At 41.7% G+C, this 20,522-nt stretch overlaps 3 protein-coding genes across 4 annotated transcripts in view; 1 reads left to right on the top strand and 2 right to left on the bottom strand.

Annotated features, from left to right (window-relative positions):
- Positions 1-258: 258 nt before the first annotated feature.
- Positions 259-20,522, top strand: part of LOC118430434 (dipeptidase 1-like) — a 33,099-nt gene continuing 12,835 nt past the window's right edge. The window contains exon 1 of the mRNA XM_035841303.1: positions 259-491. Coding sequence (XP_035697196.1) covers positions 316-491 — 176 coding nt within the window. The 5' untranslated portion in view covers positions 259-315. The remainder of the gene's footprint in view (positions 492-20,522) is intronic.
- Positions 6,429-16,552, bottom strand: LOC118430433 (dipeptidase 1-like). 2 transcript variants are annotated; one of them, XM_035841301.1, is made up of 10 exons: positions 15,996-16,552; positions 12,967-13,120; positions 12,376-12,508; positions 11,697-11,847; positions 11,069-11,135; positions 10,231-10,407; positions 9,381-9,477; positions 8,586-8,661; positions 7,788-7,923; positions 6,429-7,434 (listed from the first exon to the last, which is right to left on the bottom strand). In XM_035841301.1, the coding sequence occupies exons 1-10, from the start codon at positions 16,202-16,204 to the stop codon at positions 7,339-7,341; spliced, it is 1,296 nt and encodes a 431-aa protein (XP_035697194.1). In that variant the 5' UTR covers positions 16,205-16,552; the 3' UTR covers positions 6,429-7,338. The 2 variants fall into 2 exon arrangements, with proteins under 2 accessions (XP_035697194.1, XP_035697193.1); XM_035841300.1 differs by lacking the exon at positions 15,996-16,552 and adding an exon at positions 14,182-14,856.
- LOC118430436 (lipopolysaccharide-induced tumor necrosis factor-alpha factor homolog) lies at positions 17,084-19,857 on the bottom strand. Its single transcript, XM_035841304.1, has 4 exons — positions 19,582-19,857; positions 19,109-19,163; positions 18,468-18,630; positions 17,084-17,694 (listed from the first exon to the last, which is right to left on the bottom strand). Exons 1-4 carry the CDS (start codon positions 19,708-19,710, stop codon positions 17,568-17,570), a joined length of 474 nt encoding a protein of 157 aa, XP_035697197.1. The 5' UTR covers positions 19,711-19,857; the 3' UTR covers positions 17,084-17,567.

The following is a 20,522-nucleotide window of genomic DNA, read 5'->3' as shown; positions in this document are numbered from 1 at the left end:
GACAAATCTGTTTTTATTTTCGGTTTATAATATTCAAGTTTTACACTAATGCCTTCTTTTCACCGGATAGGGTAAAAAGGACACGGAGTAAGCAAAACTGTACATGTACATATGTATTTAAGTAAGATGACCTTGTAATAATGCTTTGAAGTAATTTGACTCGATCATCCTTAGTGCGCCAATCACGACCGCCCCTTGTCTAATAACGTCACGTGATATTCAAATTCCCCGCCACGGTGCCACCAGGTTCACCAGGTGCTGCATTCTTCCCGTGGCGTGGTCCGTGGATGTACTCCCAAAATTTAGACTCCCAAAATGTCTAAGAAATGTACATTTTGTGCACATTCTCGCGGATATTTTCCACAAAAAATGCAGGGCGAAGCTTCTGCAATAACGTGGGCTATGATGGGCGTACAAAGTTTCGTGAGGAGTTTGGATGAACGGTTGGATTACTCCGGATTCAAAAGTGGAAAGCGTGCAGCGCCAGGCAGGTGAGCTTGAAACCTCAAAAACTGTTCTTGTCGTTTCTAAACAGGAATGAAGCGAAGTTTCGTTTTTCAAAACAGTTGGGTCGGCTAAATGTAACTTCAGCTGTGCAACTTTCGTGTCTTGGGTGTTTTTCCTTGAATCGTTAGAAATTGAAACTGGTTGCAAGTAAGTAACAAGACAGCGCATTTTTACACTTGACGAATGCGCAACTTTTAGGGCGTAGAGAAATTCTGCGGTTCAGTAATTAATATCATTTAATTGTACAAACAACTACAAGTAATTTCAGGCTGAGACGTCTAGACGAATTTCCAACAAGTGTTTTATTGTAGCCGTAAATAATTAGGGAACAGAAAATGTAGCGTTGTGTATTTTTCTATTGGTCACTTATTTCTCAGTAGAGTCCATTCCAAGTCACCGTGCGGATGTTTGTTGCCATTGTTTAAAATTGATTTTAAAGTTTTGTAATTATATGTCTAGGACATTTGATACTTTAGAAATATTTTTAACACTGTTTCAACTTTATAAATATTTCCCCGGTCCTGTAAAACTTTGGAAATATTCATGATGTGGAATTGAATACTTCTGATGGTTTCTAAATAATGATAACAGCTTTCTGCCATTGTTTACCATTTTCTACCATTTTTTGTAACATTTTGTAAATGGGTCAGTGGGCTGGGAAGATAGCAATTCACACATCCTTGCTAAGTATGGTTGGGTGACATGCAACAATGGTCCAGAACAAAGGACCCACCAGTGCCCAGCAGTGAAATCTAAAAATATGCAGAGGCAACAATAGGGCTTAGTTTTATGGGGGCAATAAACTAATTTAACCATTTGGCAAAGTTTACAAATATTTGTAAATATTTGTAAATGTGAAAGAATCACACAGAGGTTTCACAATTATTCTAAATAAAGATATTTTTGTTCAGTTACTTTCAAAATGTTTCTAAAATATTGAAAGGCATTCAAATAGATGAATATTTTCTTAGTCAATTTAAAAAAAAAATTTAATTATTGTGGCTCAGATAGTCTTTTATTCAAAATAATTCAAACTTATTACAAATATCGCCTAAAAACCCTCATGGTCTTATTGACAGAAACTTAAAACAACTTCTTCGGCCTTTGTCTGATGAAGTATATGAAAAAAAGAATTCCATCATTCTTTGGCTTAACATTTTTCTCAGAATAAAGATTTTGTGGTGGAATTGGAAACGACGAAACCGAATCATGAGTCTCTTGGTGGGGAAGTTAAGGCTATGGGACGAACGAACGAACCGATAACAGTAACCCAAAATGTCAATTTTTAAAAAGTGTCCGAAATAGGCAAACTATGGTATCTGTGGAAAGGTCTCCTGGTGGAGAGTTGAACGCTGCAATCCGTTTTCAGATAGCTCTTTTTGTTGTCGAGTAATTCCCATTATTAGTCAAGTCCCTGTAACCGCGACCCAAAATGGCGATTTTTGAAAAGTGTCCGAAATAGGCAAACTATGGTACCATTGGAAAGGTCTCTTGGTGGGGAGTTGAACGCTGCAATCCGTTTTCGGATAGCTCTTTTTGTTGTCGAGTTATTCCCGTTTATAGTTAAGCACCGATAACAGTAACCCAAAATGTCGATTTTTGAAAAGGGTCCGAAATAGGCAAACTATGGTATCTGTGGAAAGGTCTCTTGGTGGAGAGTTGAACGCTGCAATCCGTTTTCAGATAGCTCTTTTTGTTGTCGAGTTATTCCCGTTTATAGTTAAGCACCGATAACAGTAACCCAAAATGTCGATTTTTGAAAAGGGTCCGAAATAGGCAAACTATGGTATCTGTGGAAAGGTCTCTTGGTGGAGAGTTGAACGCTGCAATCCGTTTTCAGATAGCTCTTTTTGTTGTCGAGTAATTCCCATTATTAGTCAAGTCCCTGTAACCGCGACCCAAAATGGCGATTTTTGAAAAGTGTCCGAAATAGGCAAACTATGGTACCATTGGAAAGGTCTCTTGGTGGGGAGTTGAACGCTGCAATCCGTTTTCGGATAGCTCTTTTTGTTGTCGAGTTATTCCCGTTTATAGTTAAGCACCGATAACAGTAACCCAAAATGTCGATTTTTGAAAAGGGTCCGAAATAGGCAAACTATGGTATCTGTATAAAGGTCTCTTGGTGGGGAGTTGAACGCTGCAATCCGTTTTCGGATAGCTCTTTTTGTTGTCGAGTTATTCCCGTTTAAAGTTAAGTCCCTGTAACCGCGACCCAAAATGTCGATTTTTGACAAGTGTCCGAAATAGGCAAACTATGGTATCTTTGGAAAGGTGTCTTGGTGGGGAGTTGAACGCTGCAATCCGTTTTCGGACAGCTCTTTTTGTTGTCGAGTTATTCCCGTTTAAAGTTAAGCACCGATAACTGTAACCCAAAATGTCGATTTTTGAAAAGTGTCCGAAATAGGCAAACTCTGGTATCTTTGAAAAGGTCTCTTGGTGGGGAGTTGAACGCTGCAATTCGTTTTCGGATAGCTCTTTTTGTTGTCGAGTTATTCCCGTTTAAAGTTAAGCACCGATAACAGTAACCCAAAATGTCGATTTTTGAAAAGTGTCCGAAATAGGCAAACTATGTTATTTAGGATGTTAAGACTTATTCTTTATACCTATCTTTGTACTTTGTGTAATATTCGTTGCCATACTTTGTACCATGTGCAAATGTCGTGCAATAAAGTTCATACATTTCATACCTGGTATCTTTGGAAAGGTCTCTTGGCGAGGAGTTGAACGCTGCAATCCGTTTTCGGATAGCTCTTTTTGTTGTCGAGTTATTCCTGTTAATAGCCAAGTCCCTGTAACCGCGACCCAAAATGTCGATTTTTGAAAAGTGTCCGAAATAGGCAAACTATGGTATCTTTGGAAAGGCACCTGTCGGACGCGTCACTTTTATGTCTTTAATTTACCACAGATAAGTTGGCCCGAAGGAAATAATTAGTTACCTGTAAGGGGGCCGATGTTGTGGCCCCAGGTTCTTTGAATGCTGCACGAGGAACGTTTAAACTACAGGACTAAGAAAGCACACACAGGACACAGTCATGCCGTTAGACACGCACGGGAGCTGTGAGCTGTGCTTCCTTCTCTGTCCGAAGCCTCTATCCAACTGTCCTAACTTCCAATTCCCGGCTTTCTTTATTCCAAAAACCCAGACACAGATCCAGACACTGTCTACAGCTATGTATGACACTAATTATAACATGTACCTGCTATTGGCTTTGTTGTTCTTTTCATCTTCAGTTCATCAAAGGACAATACAAAGGATAACACATTGTCAACAGTTCTCACACAACAATAGCAGACTAATTACAGTTACCAGATGGGCTATCTGTGACTTCTCAGAGCATGTACATGGCAAAATCATAACAATAACATCTTGCTTAAAATGATACAACAATTTCTTCAAAAGAGTGCATTTTTACCCCTCTTACATGATTACAAAACAATTTAACAAAGCTAGCATAACGAGACGTAAGATTAGCACAGAATACAAAATGCCTAATTTATGATTTATAGTCTTGTTCGCAAACAGGTCAATCAACTTGCTGACGAGTTAAATCGCAAGGGGGGAGAAAACAGGAAACGTTAGGCGAGTAACCAGGGCAGGGGCTCCAGCCTTGTGGGTTACAGCACCGGGATGGAACTGGACGACAAACGTTGTCTCAACAAAGCAAAGGAAAATCGTAGGTAGGGGAGCGTGTTGTCCTAAAGGATACTTATCTTTGTGGAGGAGAGTTCTGAGGAGCCAAGTCTTGATCGTGTGCTGTTTTCGATTCCATATGATGTGCTCAGAGGTCAAGATCATAGAGAGTTTAATGATCATATCTTTTACTGTACATCAACACCAACTTAGTAACTTCGGCAACGTGTGTGCAAACCTTGGCTATTGTACACCACCAGAGTCCGGGTATGGACACCCAAATTATATGCCTTGTTATAGGACTATGGTGCTGGTGCGGGCAACTTGCCCGGGATGAAAAATACTCAAGGCTTTCAATAGCAGACAATGTACATTTTGGCTTGTAACAACACCAGGGCCCCTCATCCCCATGGGGGCTTAAATACATAGTGCCGGCGAGGGGAACGCCAGAGCAAAGCTCCGAGGCATGGTGGTTACTTTGCACACGACACGAGTCCAAAAGAACTGCGAAATACAGGTCTGATCAGGGCCGGTGGAGTTAGAGTTCTGCTATCTCCTTCTCCCATTGATTGGTCTCTGTTATTTCTCAATGATCAAAATTACCCAACTTTGAAGGGTTTTAATGTTCAAGTATTGTAAAAGACATGATCACGCCCCTCTGTGGGTTTGACCTTGAGCACCTTGTACGGATATGAATGCCGTATACGATTTTGACTTGACACTTTAGAACCCTCTCCATGGAGGTAGGCATCTTTCTGGACCGCACTACCTTCCTCCTATGTTTTTCCATTCATTTGTCGAGGTAAGGTTTGTAGTCTGGTTCAATCCCCTGGTACTGTAACACAGAAGGCCGGACCCCTGCACTTGTTACTTGCCAAACCCTTTATGTGCTCTTTCACCTTATGATTTCACTCCTTTTATTACCTCCATGAAATGTCATGGAGGTTATATTTTACCCCGCGTTTGTCTGTCTGTCTGTCTGTCTGTGTGTGTGTAAACAAAATAACTCATGAACGGTTGGGCGGATTGCTTTCGTACTTTGTGTGTTGGTAGTGTCTGATGAAAGCTGGAAATGATTAGATTTTGGACCCCCTAGCGACTCCCCTTGGTACTACAGGGCAACTTCCAGTTTTGCTATCTCGGTGTTCTGAACATGCTATGGTCACGATTTTTGAGTATTAGATAGCTCTTGTGCTCGGGAACAAATGACATAAGTTTGGGCCCCCTAGCGTCTAGTTTTGGGATAGCAGGGGCATTTTTGTCAAAAACTTCTGACGAGGATAACTCAAGAAGGGAACAACGGATTTTCATGATTTTTGGTATGTAGGTACCTTAGACAATGTTGTACAAGATAAGATACTAATTATGCAAAATAGGAGTACATTTGCATAATTAATGAGAATATTCTATCATAGCAGTTTTTTCAATGTATCTCTTGTCCCGGATGTGCTATGGTCTTGACATTTGAATGGTAGATAGCTTTTAGCGTCATGACAAAGTGGGGCAAGTTTCAGTCCCCTAACATTTAATTGTGGAACTGCAGGGGCATTTTTGTCAAGACATTCCAAAGAGGATAACTGCAGAAAGGAACGACGGATTGCCTGCATTTTAAGTATGCAGGTAGCTTGGGCAAAGATGTTTAAAATGATATGCATTTTATGCAAATGAGGACTTAATTTGCATGATTGATGAGGAAATTGTATAATTCCATTGTTTTGAATAACTGGACTTCAATAAATGTAACACATGTTAATTATGATGGGTGGAATATAAGCAGATACCAAAAATGGTAATAAGGAACTTATTTGCATAATTTATGTAAAAATTCAAAACCGCTTTATGATTGATGATGGGAATTTTATAATTGTGACATGTGTACGTTAGTCAATGATGAACAACACCATGCATAAATTATGTTAATGTGTTAGTCAATTGCATGAAATTTACGAAAGCTCTAAATTTTCATGGAGGTATGAGGTCGCCGAACTCTAGTTAATTAGTAAGTTCATTGGCATGTTCGCGACAAGGGCTATGAATTGTAAAATAGGCATTTTGCGTTTGTACTATCTAGCTTCTCGTTATACTGTCTTTGTTGTGTTGTTTTTGTAGCCACTTTTAGAACAGGTAAATCAGTATTTACGTGACAGCTGAGAGATCTCTACGTAGTAACTTAAAGGGACGTACAGCTGGGTAACATGCATTTAATAGTTTTAGCTGTGCTCTTTGAACTTTATTCATTCAAGGCTTTTAGATCATTTGTGGGAAAACTACAATATGGAGTGGCAATCAATGATTTTATAATACGCTTTTTTCTCAGCCCCCTGAGCAAAGGTGCTAATCAATGAAAATGTGTAAATGTACATTTACTCCTTTTGTGAAGTGAAATCTTTAAGTTTGTGAACTTCACACAATCATGTGATGTCTGTTATTACGTTATTTGTACAAGGTACCTTATTCGGTTATTTCAAGATGGAAACACGACATAAACGCCAGTAAGAAAGTAAGTTGTCTAGAATCAACTCCGACAGGGGGCGCTCGTATGCGGTCTCTTGTTGAACCAACAATTGCGTCGGTGCGGTCCAATCGGATCCTAGCATCCTTCTAGACTAAAATCGGCTGCTTAACGGACTGCTAACTTCAGCTTGGTAGAATAGTCATATACACCATACGCACAATGAACGAAGCGCAATATGTACATTTCTGTATCACTTACAAACAGTTCAGTTTACAATGCTTTGCTATTTCTTTAGTTACGGTATTTCAAGTGCCAGCTGCTATTAAATTCAGCCAAGTCTTAAGGGCCGCTCTGTCAGAAGAAGGCATTTTCAACATCTCGAATTTGAAGCAGATGCTGGGGTGAAATATTACAACGTTTTCTGTCCGCCAGGCTTCACTCGGGAGAAACCCATCTCTCAGGAAACGTTGTTTTCGTTCACATCAGCATTGGCTTGGAAATTAGCATGTAATAGATAATCCGATATCATAACCCCACTTCTAACCAAACAACAGCAGTACAAAGTACTTAAGTAGAAAAATAAAATGCCAGTATTTGACGGACATGTAGTCATTATCTCATTGGTCAAACCGACAATTGCCGTTATATATCTCATTGGCTGAATGATGCCTAATTCTGATGGACAGTATAGGGATCGGTCTATTGTTGTGCATCGTGTTGTCTAAATCAGTGTTATGTCCCATCTCTAAGTCCGAACTGTCCTACACGCTTGGTTAGCCACATCCTGCTCAGGTATGATGTCATCTAAGGGCTCCATGGTTTCACGAAGCATCCGGCCGACCTGATGGGGGAAACATGACATAGAGGATGACATGAAGGGTAAAACAGACAATCTCTAATTAATTAGTAATAATGCTTTTACTTCAACGTATCACAGAGAATGTGCAGTGACGTAAAAGGGGTTACTAGTATATATCACAATATATTCATTGATAGATCTGTCCTACTGTGAAATCTACTATTATGTACTTTCAGAAATATAAAGCATTCGCGATCGTGGGCGAACACTTTTAACCTTAACCCCAGAGAGCTAGAAAGAGCAATGCGACGGACATAAAAAATGTGTAATAAATTAAGCAATCTTTATTGATTAATAAACAATTTCAGAAATGGCAAATATCTTGTTGAACTGACCTCTGCCGCTTTATCCATGACACGCATGATGTTCAGTCCCAGCAGTTTCTTAATCTGGTCGTCCGTCCAGCCGCGGACGATCAACTCCTCAATCAAGTTGGGGTACTTGGAGACGTCTTTGAGGCCTACTGGCACTCTAAATAAAAAGATAAGTTACTGACTGTGTGTGTGTGTATGTAGTTTCGTGGCAACACGATCATAGGTCCTGTATGCCTAACTATATATATGTTCGTGCACGTGTTTTGTTTTGTCGGTCAGGTGCCGAGGTAAGTTTGGCGATACATCAACAATGAAACGTGTGGATTATGCATTATGAAAGGTTGTTACAGCTACTCTCCTGGCGCTAAAATGCTAATGGCATAGTTTTAAAGTGACTGTCAGTAGTTAGTTATCTATCGTAGTGAACGCCTAGTTCACCTTGATCTGCGGGGTAACCTATATCCGTTGTTTTAAAAAACGGGATATCAAGTCAATGGACGGTGCAAAATTTTGAAGATAACTGAAATATTTTGAAAATTTGTTTGAAATCACTATTCGTTAACTTGATATCCCTATATTTTTAAACAACTGATATAGGTTACATAATCAACGATTGGACTAGCTTAGAATCCAGTAATGTTTTAGTCCTCTTTCTGCGGTTGCTATCCCGAAAGTATGGTAGCTATATAAACCTAACAAGGCTGGATTAAAGGCTACCATTGGACAACGTAGACCTTTCTGTCAGCTCAACACAAGGCCGAAACTATTATTTTGTTTTGAGCAGGGTTTTTTTTTTTTCAACCAGAGCGTGGTACATACTCGTTAACTCCGTCATAGTCAGCTCCTATTCCCACATAGTCCTCTCCTGCCACCCGCCGTATGTAGTCACAGTGGTCTGTAAAATACAACGTCATATCCATTTATCCCTTTAAAATAATGTCATGATCATAGATATATATCTCTTTTTAAAGGTCTATCAGAGAAGTTGGGAGGTAGGCAATGTAAAGGTTTAAAGGCCGTAGGGGCAATGGGTTTGGTTGGTTTAATCCACTGCGCCCTTGGAACGGTATTAGAAGGACCGATCCCTTTTCTTCAACCAGCGACGTGTACTTTATATCACCGCACCCAAAGTTAGGTACTGTAAGAAAGGGGTAGAAACAGAAAGAAACAATATCCTGACTCCCCGGGATTCGAACACACGCCGAATACGGTCCAGATTTTTTGCCAGATCACAAAAACCCAGCAATGCAAAACACTACGCTACAAAGGCCAACAGACGTTTTGGCAGTATTTGAACCCCATTGTTACAGTACATCTGAATAGAGTTAGGAAAGCCATGTTAAGTGATTTTTGGTAGAGACACATCAGGAATCGAAATCGTGACCGTTCAATCCTGTATCTGCCACCCTGTTAAACCAATTGACACTACCTACCTTGACACTAAACATTGGAAAAAGAAATCACTCAATAAAACATTAAAAGGGCGATTAAAGGAGTGATGTAAGACAAATATTAGTGTTTCTGTTCGTCTGATCATCGTTAACATTGGGTTATTTGAAATGCATTTTTCAAATGTTGTGTGTCAGAAGTTGGACAAAGTTCTTAGATCAGTACCTGCCACGTGGGAGATGTTGGTGACAGGAGTCTTGTTCGGACCACAGTTCACATACGGGTTGTAGAAGTTAACCATTACAACTCCCTTGTTGTCTTTCTGAAGAAGAAAGAAAAGCTTAAGGATGAAAAAGAAATTTCTCATCTTTGTGCTCCTTAAGAAGATTCCCATGTCTAAAAGCAAAGTTTTTTTTTAAAGTTATCTACCTATTCAGTTCCAAGATGAAGGTAGCAATTATTGTAAAATACGTGTCATACACGATAACAAAGAAATAATTGGCGATGTTGAAATCTCAGGATGTTTCGAGATTTCTGTTTTCAACAATCAGGCATCAGCACAAATTATGCGCATAGAAGAGGACCCATAAGGGTGCCCTGTGGAACATTGGTGCTATTTTTGGAACATTCAGAACATGAGCAACAGCTCGCGTAAATCTATCAGATAAGACTGGGGAAAGTTGAAAGCATGGCAGTATGCCACGGAAGAATTGCTGTTGAGCAACGGACCAAGCCATCAGATAATGGCAACCCACTATGCATGAGTCTCCGCCGAACTTCTGGTACCGGTGCTGGTCGGCTTCGCCAAACTTTAGTTGTCTTCGCTCGAAACTTGCTGACATTCGGCACCCACTCGGGTGGTCCCGAGTATTTCATCTTGGGTCACACTCGGAACACCCACCCAGCAGTTCAGCACTGGCAACGATAATTCCTTGGCCTATCGCCTATGTTTAAAGCTGTCTTATTCTTTGATGGTTGATTGAAAGGTAATCATCATTTACCCATTTTATGTCCAATAAGACACTTCTCTACTACTTTATTTGGCCAAACCCAAGCGTTATTTTCAAAGACCCACCATCCTCTCCAGCACGTCGTCCGGCACGTTCCTGGTGTGGTTGCAGAGCGCGTAAGCCGAGGAGTGGCTGAAGATGACGGGAGCCAGCGTCACGTCCAGCGCGTCGTGCATCGTCTTAAAGGACACGTGAGACAGGTCCACCATCATGCCCAGCCGGTTTACCTCCTGCACCACGAGCTGGGGGACAACATGAGATATGAAACAAGTATTTCAATCTTTATCCATTATATTTTTATGCCGGGACGAGGGCTAGTGAAGGTGTCCCCACCTGTTTCCTCGCCTCTTCCACTTGAGAGGTAAATCTTAATAAACAAATTAAGAAAGAAATCTTTACTAACTCTAACCCAGGTCTTTACGCGAGACTGAAATTTTCAATCTTTGAATCATTGATATTATGGCGTCGTGTGTGGCGAAACTGGTGGAGTGTTGGGGTCGGAATCCCCAGGTCCCGAGTTCGATACTCGCAGTGCCACCGACGTTGTGCCCTTCGGAAAGGCACTCAATACAACCTTCCTCCCTTCACCGATGTGGTAGCTGACTTCGTTTGGGGAGGTAAATACTCTTTACCTTCTGTCTGTACTTTGTATGTGGCACAGTTAAAATAAGTTACTAACTTGAGAGCAGTGCCACATTGTCCTCGTCTGTTCAAACGCAAAAAAGATTGTGTAAAATAAAGAATCTTTGAAACGATTCGTTTTCATCCGTCTTTGGTTGAAACGATTCGTTTTCATCCGTCTTTGGTAAAAAGAAGAACAATAGTGGGTACATGATGCCCTTCTGGTTCAGAAGAGGATTCACACCTTACGTAGATGAGGAGTCAGTAAAAGGATGGTCTCACCTTTCCGAAGTCCGTGAGTCCGTTATGTTCTGGATTAGCTTTCCCTGTCTCTAGTGAGCTGTCAGCCCTGTAATGTAAACGTTGTAGAGGTTTCGAACTTAATAACACACCAAATGCACGGTATATAATCATCCAAGTTTGCATACTTATACTTAGTGATGATTTACGATGAATGAAGTGCACATTTTTTAATGTATGTACATGTGTGAAAGGCCCATGTCAATAGTTGCCCTAGTAAAAACTTCATTGTCTTGTGCTTTCAAACGAGATCTAATGATTGATTTGTGCTTACCCTATAAAGACCTTTTATAGAATTACCCGACTCCTACGTGTTCATACAATGCCTTTGCTGTATTCTATCCTAGTATGTATACTTTGTCTCGTTTCAGCCATACAATACGGGGATTTACATCATTCACCCGGAAGGGAAACCTGGCGCCAGCCAAAGAAAGGGTATGTCAAGGTATGCACGGTGTGGCATAACCCCGTACGTCGACTACCCGTCTACCGTACCTATATCATATACAGAGATTATCCATATACATTGCATTCAACCTTATCCTTCACAAACTTTCTTTTAAGAGTTATCAGTAGATGAAGGGAAACTTTACAGAGGTGTTCTTCTTACCATGGAGTGTTACACGCCTGCGTTAGGGTGAGGTACCGGGCGCCGAGGTCGTAGAACATGCGGAGGGAGGCCAGACTGCTGCCGAGGCCATGTCCGCCCTCCACGGCGATCAGACTCCCGATCTTCCCGGCGCGAAACGCGTCCCAGATTCCTTTAAGAAGAAAATGATATCAACAGTAGTCTTTTAGAGATACTGTCATTCTTCGTGCTAGAAGAAATAGACCTGCTCAGTCGGTGAGAGTGCAAGTAAATGTCCTTTTACGGATTTTTTTTCTAGCACGAATAACGGCAGTATTTAAAGTTTAGTGATACTGTCGTTATTTGTGCTAAAAAAACAGTCTATCTACCTCACTCCCTCACTCCCTTCCACTCTCTCTCTCTCGATCTGTCTCTTTCTCTCTGTCTGTCTCTCTCTCTCTATCTATGTATGTATGTGTGTGACTGTGTTTGCATGCGTGTTTGTGTGTGTGTATGTGTCTTTGTCTCTGTCCCTGTATGCTTGTGTGTGCGTGTGTGTGTGTGTGTGAGTGTGTGAATGATACCATTTAGCTGTAGTAGCTATCAATCTTTCTCTCTTTCATTTTTATCTCCACTAGAGCAGATCTAGACTGATGCTAAAAGAGATACAGTAGTACATGATACGGAACGATGTACCAAAAAATGAATAAATTTGACTGACCCTCAGAAGTTGTGACGAGCTGAAACACATCCGGGTACTTCTCCACAAACCGTTTGATGACGTCAATTTGTGCCAGTGTCCATCTGACGGCGTCCTTGTACTGGGAGTCACAGTGGGGAAACGCCACCCAAAACTGTATGCAGAAACAACCGGGTCTGAACATCCTAAATCCAATCAATGGCGACCAATCACTACAATACGTTAGAGGGATGTCCCCGGGGCTCAACTGGTAGCAGCCTCACAGTTGAGCTACTGGTTTCGACTGGTATTAATTGGTACCTATGAGACATTAGTTCGATCCTGGGAAAGACATTTCGGTTGGGGTTACATCCGTCTTTCGGAAGGGACGTAAAATTGATGTCCCGTGTTCGAGGCGGTTCCTCGAGCACGTAAAAGAGAAATGTCTAGCAACCCCGTCTCTGTAACAAATATACCCTGCTCCTCTCTGTAATAAATATACCCTGCTACTGAAAATTGCTGCCCTATGTGCCACTAGGCGCCACAAGGGTCTGCACGAACATTAGAACACAGAATGATTACTGAAGTGTCTATGACCCACTAAAATTGTGGACACTGTGTTTGTTGACGTACCTGAGCGCCCACCTTTCCCTCCCGCAGCCTGGGGATGTCTGTATGGGACACGTTTAACCACGCTTTAAACAGCGGCCTCAGGTCCTGTGCCAAGTTCACCTGGCTCAGTCTGTTCTGCACGTTCTGGTAGATCACCCACGGCCAATCGTTATGACTGTAAGAGAAGACGTTTCGTAAACGTTATGCTAAAAGATAAGGCGTAATGTGGCTCTCCGCACATACAATTTGGTACAGTCCAGTGAGATGCCTGCTTAATGCTTTGATAGGTCTGAATTGCAAAAGGGGATCTGTCGGGCAGTTTATGGCCAACTTTTTTGGTGATGACTTTCGGGAGTGTCCTCTACGTGGCCCGGGCTAAATCTGGGCCTGGTCGTGTCCGGAATTTGTTTTGAAACTCGGAGTTAAAATCAACCCGGGACCCAGCGGCAAATAATAAAGTACACGCCGTGACCTACCTGTGAGAACACCGAGAGGTACACTCGCGGTACCCAGAAGTTAACAGAGACAAAATGTGTTGCTTCGGAGAACTTCCGGGGCTTCACCCCGGCGAGCACCGGCGCAATGACGTCTTTGCATCCAAAAGAATGATCATAAAATCAATCAACATCATGTTGATCAGAAGTTCGTACAAATAGAAGGACATATATTGCTAACTCAACAAATGTTATCTTTCACTGGGCTATAAATATTATGGAACTGTCACTTTAACCCAAAGACTTTTGGTACACAATTGTCCGCCTCCGGCATATAACCTCCTTGCCCTATACAAATGTTTTAACGAGTCACAATACAACTATATTTGTATTGGACTGAACACACCTGAATAGCTAGGTGCTCCCGTGCTTCGACAAATACTCCCCCAGTGTCCAAAGGTCAGGTCTGTACTACTCCTTGAGTTAGTGTGATGCATATACATTGTTGTATTTCTATTACAGTGTTTAAATTCAAATGGTAGATTAACGGACATCTGAATCTGAACGGACCTATAGAACTTAAAGAACTTTGTAAAGACAATGATAGTTTTCGCAACATAATGTCAACTAAAGTCGCAATGTTACATGTACAGCTGCCGCTTTGTATACGTAGCAACTTTCTACAAAATGGCTGGCGGCATGGAATGTTTTTAGATGTCTACATGCATGCCACACGTGCTGAAAATTCGCGATATGAAGAAAAAAAACCTTGGTTGTGTTGTTTGGTATGCAAAACTCTCACCCGTCGACTAGAGGTACTTCCGCCATGAGTCTATGTGCCCTGTCCAGATGTGTGACCAGCTCCAAAGGTACCATAACGGCCACTACCACCACAGAGACCAGCAGTACACCGAAGGTCACCACGTATTTAGTCCTGAACCGCCATCGTGGTTTGAAGTTAGGGTCGACGCCCGGTCTGATGTAGCGAATGCGGGAGTCTTTTACACTGAAGCTGACGGCATCCGTGTTTCCCGCCACCATGTCTGTCCCGAGATGGCATGGGACTCAGAAATGACTGGCAAGTTTTCGACATGTTTACTCGACCTGCTTTGACCCTTTATCGTAAATATGTAATCTGGTGGCTCACACATTCTCGTGTAGGGGTGGTCAAGCGTTACCTTCTAAATTGAAAGTATATCCATCATGCATTATTTGCATTTTAAATACTCTTGCACGCATAATAGTGTACGCGGAATAATAATGTGTATAAACGCCAGCTGACCTTAGCCTCCTTTACGCCTTTTTTTACACGGGCGTTATTCTTTTTATTGTTGGGCGAGCGCTGATTTACAATTTTACGCGGCAAGGTATTTATACCGGGAATGTTTTTAGGAGGGAAAGTTCCTAATGGCGAAAAATCGAAGTTTCTGCATAAGAACTTTCCCGGCCTAAGAACCTTGCCGCGATACCTTGTACGTCAGCACCCCCCCCCTCAGCACACACACACGCTTAATGAAAACACCTGTACCGTTAAGGAGGCTCATCTCATTTTAAAATCGGAGCAAAGGCCTGCAGCCCGACAGTGCCGCAACATGGCGATTACCTTCGTATTGAGGTCATAGAAAAGTAAGTTCCCAATGGGAGTAGTCTATTGATTGTAGGCATTGAAAAGGGACCGACTGTGTAATGGTAAGTTGATCCTACAGTACCTACAGTACAACAATACAAAGTTGTCAGCAAGTAGCCTGTGTTTACACAATCTCTCGCTGGCTGAGGTTGATGACCCCCCCCCCCCCCCCTTCCTCCCCTAGCGGAAGCGGCGATAAAGGTGACTGTTACTGGATGCCGGGCTGATTTTAACTCCGACTTAAAATCAGCCCGGCACCCGGTAACAAACAGACACCGTGTACATCCCTGAAGGGCATCGGGACATAAGACTTGTATAATTGGTAGTCATCTCACGTAGATCGTTGAAGTGTTTGTACCTGTGCGCCACTTACTTTTTGTCTGGTTCGATGGTTCTTTTGTGTCACGGGGGGTGAAAGCGGGCTACGTCCAGTAAAAAACATCCACTCATACCTTTTATGTGTCTGAAGAAAAAACGATTTTCTTGGATGTCAACGGCTGACTAACCTCCAAAGGCATATAGCTTTCCCCTCACATGAAGACATATCTTATAAATGATACTGTTATCATCAACATATGTCAACTTTCCTCTAGCAGGCTGAATTGGAGATTTTCAAATCACGATTTCAAGACAAATTGTCACAAAATATTGTAACTTGGGATTTCTCACTACGAGTAAAATTTGCAAAGGTTAGGTGTCAAAGGGCGTTCGTTTTTTTACGACATTTCGTGATACAAAAAAAGGGGTAAAACCGACTATACACAATACAAAAATACATAGCGTTAGCTCGATAGATTGCATGAGTCAAGGAACTTTCTTGAGTGAGTAAATGAGTAAGTAAGGGACTAGTCTGACTGACTAACTGACTGACTGACTGGCTGGCTGACTAACTGTCTGACTGACTAACTAACTGACTGACAGACTGATTGGCTGACTGACTGACTGTCAGACTGACTGACTGGCCGAGTTATAAGTTAACAGTTTCCTACCCATCGACCAGCGGAACCTCAGCCATCAGCCGACGCGCCTTGTCCGTGTTGGTGTCCCGTTTGTTCCTCAGGGCCAGCGGCACGGCGATGGCAACCACCACCACGGCCAGCAGCACCAGCCCCAGCCCGATGAACAGCATGTTGCGGTTACTCGACTTTACAAACCGTACGCCTCCTGGTGTAGAATACCCAACGTCCCGTTCCGCCATGTTTACAGGTTCTGGGACACTCTAGTGGTTAGTAGTAGTTGCTGAACGTTGCTTTAGTGAGGTAAGATTCGTCCTTGTAACGTAAGGTGGGGAGGAAGACCTTGTCAACCTTAATCTGAATAAGAAACCTTACACATGGATTAGTCCACGTTATAAAGGTACCAAATAATCATGACTTGCTATTTTTTGTCTTCCCGAAACAAGTAGTTCTTAAACCAGTACTACAAAATTTATAACAGAACACGAGAAGACGACGTTGACAAAGATCCTTGAAATCCTTGCCAGATTTCGGAACTCCCCTGACAAGAAAGTTTAGATAGATTCTTCCTTAACGCATCACCTGGCAAGACCTTAAAAATGGCGCTGTCGCTTACTGTGCACAACTGGTTCGGTGAGTTACCGTGAGTAGTATCACATATCAGTAGACCAATTGTCCTGAAGTAACCTTTTGTGAGCCGCCATTCTTGTGTGACTCTTTAAACAAAGGGGTTCACCCCAACATTGGACGTAACGCTTGGAGCGAGCTAGCGCCCCCTATCGAGTTTTTAGCGATGTGCTTAAGTTCATAACCTTGTATTTCATATTTGAAGGAAATATAACTCAGTTTCATTTTGCTCTGATTTTTTTTCTAATCACCGTTAAAGTGTATACTCCGTTAATAGGTAAATACATAACAGAATGTTTGGCTCTTAGAATCAGTAGTGTAAACCATTTATTCATATACTTGTCATCATAAGCATCATCATTGCTAGTATTATCATCAGTCTTCTGCAGAGCAGTTGTACGTAGGTTACTTTATTTGTATCTACTTGTTTATTTGTATAGATACCTATACCACCATAGCTTTGAGACAGCCAACATTTGACAATGAAAAACACAAATTGCACGTGTGATTTTATTGGTATAATGTGACAGACAAGCTTCAGTGCTCATAATTCGTTACTTGATGAGAATGAATCTAAAACGTGATAAAAGTGTAATTTACTCATTTGCATGAACATAGTCTTAACTTGTATTACCCTTGTTTCCTATTGAACTGCTAAGTAATTGTCTTTATTTCCTTTGCATATTAATTCATACTTAGGATATAAAACCTGCTCTCCAAGAAGATATCTTCAGTGTCATGAAAGGTAACGGATGTTATCTGAAACATCTGACCGTCTTCAAAATCATATCCAGTTGCTTGAGTATTTGCTATTTAGCGTATCTTATTAGTGTCTAATCTCCATCGGCGTAATACTAGTAGTAGCATAACTCAGTGTGAGTCTTCGTCAAGTGTTGTGTTTGAAAAAAAAAAAGCATGACACAACTTTCGCACAGCGATATTGTGCTTTGTCAGGTATTTTGAGATTGTCAAATTTGTTCAGTTGCCCCTACTGTGGGTGCCCAGGTAGGCTTTACAGTTAGGACAGGTGTGTTTGGCGTCCTTACAGTCTTTGATGCACAGCGGGATGAAGCAGCAGCCCAGCCACACTAGTGGGAACGCAAACCTAAGAAATAAACAGCGCAAAAAGATCAACAATGTTTTATCTTATCTTGATACACCATAGTTTCGTTAGTTCTTTGCCAGTTCTCTTGAATTCGTTCATTGTTTATTTGCAATCTAACGTTAAACTCCAACATCTCTTTTAACATTTTGCTAAATAATGATGAAACAAAGCAGACATTTTTTATAAACCATATGTTTCTATCTACATGCAGCACGAGTGTCTTTGGTGCCATTCTAACAACATCTGCAAACGGATCCGGATCCATGCAACTTGTTAGAGAAAGAATCCGTCGACAAATGTTGTCACACTAGCGATATTTGTTGTATGCTGAAACAAACGATCATTCACGATGCCGTATGCTCCATCTATAGTCATTTGTGCAACCTTCCTGACTACTTATGTTTCATAAGGAAGGCACTTTTGTTTTGCCAAATGTTTTTATTCGCACACTCGCATCAGTTTTGGGGTGCCCAGAGGATGTCATCCATGACTTTACTGAGCATAAACGAGCTGCAAGACACAACTGAGCAGGGCAGCAGTCTGCAAGCAGATCCTACGGTGGCATAAATCTAGTATCAAAAGCTGTCAGAGGAGTGAAGCCGGCCAAGGAGTGTGTATGCTTCTCCCTGTTTCAGTGACGGCAGATCTCCGGTGCCCGTCTGACTCCCTTTGGCTGGCAAATACTCATTTTCCAGCGTTGATACTGTATTATGGCACTGTGGGATCTGCTTGGAGATTACAGGGCAGAAGTTATACATGACGTCACCACTCACCCAAAGAGGAAAACGGCGCCAACCATGAGCCAGCTGAACGTGCCGGTCTCATATTGTACGGTTGTGAGGACGTTCTGGTTACAGGAGGGGCACGTCAGGCTGACCGGCTGGCTGCTGCGGGTGGTGGGGTTGACTCTCACGACCGCCACTCCGGGCTGGGGAACTGGAAATTAAAACGGGACACGTCTGGACAAGAGTCGCTTCGACCTTTCGGATGGGTGCGATGACCCTACATATGATCAGTCTAACCACTGCTTTTTGGTCCCCAAAAAGCAAAAAGTCCATAACTTTATTGAATCAGAGACTGGACTAAGTGAAAGGGACATAACTATAGAATATATCACATTGGAAGCGGAATTCTATAAGAGTACGACTATTGGTGTTATAAGATTTAAAAATATCTTTTGCATACGTTTGTGTTATACATGGGAAAGTGTATTGGTCAAATTGTTTTAGAACAATTGTTTTAGAATATCAAAATTCAAAAATCTAAGAAGTTCTGCTCAACCTGTCACTTCAACAATCTGTAGCTGGGTTATGCATATGGCTGATATACAGACAACGAAAACATTACAAGATGATAAACCACCTGCAATGGAAGTATGAAAAATGCTCGGTCATAAAAACTTATATAGCCTTACCGAAGACCGTGGTGGTTGATTGCACTGTCCCAACGGTTTGAGGCTGCTGGTAGTTCTGAAAACATGAAAAGAACAGAAAATTCACTTCTGTTCCAACCTATGCTATTGCAGAAAAGACGATTTGACTTATTCGGAAAGATTTAGAATGCTTTCTCACGACTTGAGGTGTATGACAGTATTCGTAAGAATTTTCCGTACTGTATTTTTACTAGGCTAAGGATAATACATACACAATACCGTTGTTTTCTGTTGCTAAGCACATCAGGAAAATTCCTTGTCACATCTACCATCAAACCGCCAACGTTCCTTTACGAATTCACGACCTGCGAAATATTAATTTTTGTCACTTTGGCGGTCTTTCGTTTCTGTTTCGTCTTATAATAGCTTTACCTCCCATTCACCTGTCAATATACATGTGTATATACTAGTACAACTTTGGCCCGTGTTTTGTAGTAGTTGAGTGAGTAACTTACCGCAGGTACTGGTTGGGGAGGGTTGTGCTGTGTCTGGTCCGGCTGATATCCCGGCGGCGGCGCTTGAGTCGGATAAGAGGGCGGGGGCGGCTGCCAGTTCTCCTCTGCAGGCGCAACCTTCTCAGACATGTTTCTGGTAATGACTTCAGATAAAATCACACCTCAAACTTGCAGGAAAACTACGACAATTTCCTGGTGTTCAGTTCTTAATGTACAAGTGTTATGAGTCTACTGTATACAGGATAATGGTCTAGTATCCAAGCAGCAGAAAATGTTTGTTGACGTTGCCAACTATGGTGACAACTTGGTAAAGAGAGTTATAGACTGACGAATAGAGTCAATTGAATGCTGTCATTGTTGTATGTTGATGTGCATGAATTAAGTCCTCTTGGTCTCCGGCGTCTCAAAATCAAATCGCTTCTCTTCATATGTTGTTTCTGAGATTGAATGCCGGCTTTGAAATGTGCCAACGTTTAACGATATGTGATAGACCGTTACATCTTTTTCGGCCAATTCGTCGTTCAATTTCGCCGTTTTCATCTTTTTTTCTCAGTCCATGATATTCGTTGGTATACGTTATATGATATGTGCCTGGCATAAAAGTCTGAAACCTCTAAACAACACAGTTTTAAGTTTCAACAGACAAAATATGAGATGTTACCATATCCTAGTTTATTCTTACTTTTGAAAGTTGAATACAAGAGACAAGCAAAATTCTAATTCCACATATGTTCCCCTTTTCAACTGCGAGACGTGGCATACACTGATCATTTCCCTCAATATCAACTATTGAATATATAACGCTTCTACATCCATTGAATGGAACGTGACAAGACCAATGTTTATCCGTTCTTCCTCTGTTTGAATTTGTCTCAGATGTCAGTGCCTCTCCAAACAAATGCAGCGGAACGCAAACATCTTCATAGCAACCGGCGAAGTGT

The sequence above is a fragment of the Branchiostoma floridae genome, chromosome 14 (genome assembly GCF_000003815.2).
Source record: "Branchiostoma floridae strain S238N-H82 chromosome 14, Bfl_VNyyK, whole genome shotgun sequence".
NCBI classification, from domain to species: domain Eukaryota; kingdom Metazoa; phylum Chordata; class Leptocardii; order Amphioxiformes; family Branchiostomatidae; genus Branchiostoma; species Branchiostoma floridae.
The sequence above is the reverse complement of the archived record's forward strand: the minus strand, read 5'-3'. Positions and strand labels throughout refer to the sequence as shown.

Bases quoted from the DNA above. Each gene is read 5' to 3' on its own strand.
- LOC118430436 (XM_035841304.1), bottom strand. From the start codon at position 19,710: ATGTCTGAGAAGGTTGCGCCTGCAGAGGAGAACTGGCAGCCGCCCCCG. The intron at 18,631-19,108 runs GTAAGGCTATAT...TTTAATTTCCAG, and splicing joins ATCAACCACCACGGTCTTCG to TTCCCCAGCCCGGAGTGGCG. The intron at 17,695-18,467 runs GTGAGTGGTGAC...TTTATTTCTTAG, and splicing joins GGCGCCGTTTTCCTCTTTGG to GTTTGCGTTCCCACTAGTGT.
- LOC118430433 (XM_035841300.1), bottom strand. From the start codon at position 14,420: ATGGTGGCGGGAAACACGGATGCCGTCAGCTTCAGTGTAAAAGACTCC. The intron at 11,136-11,696 runs GTAAGAAGAACA...TTTACATTACAG, and splicing joins CAGGCGTGTAACACTCCATG to GGCTGACAGCTCACTAGAGA. The intron at 10,408-11,068 runs GTGAGACCATCC...GTTGTCCCCCAG, and splicing joins GACTCACGGACTTCGGAAAG to CTCGTGGTGCAGGAGGTAAA.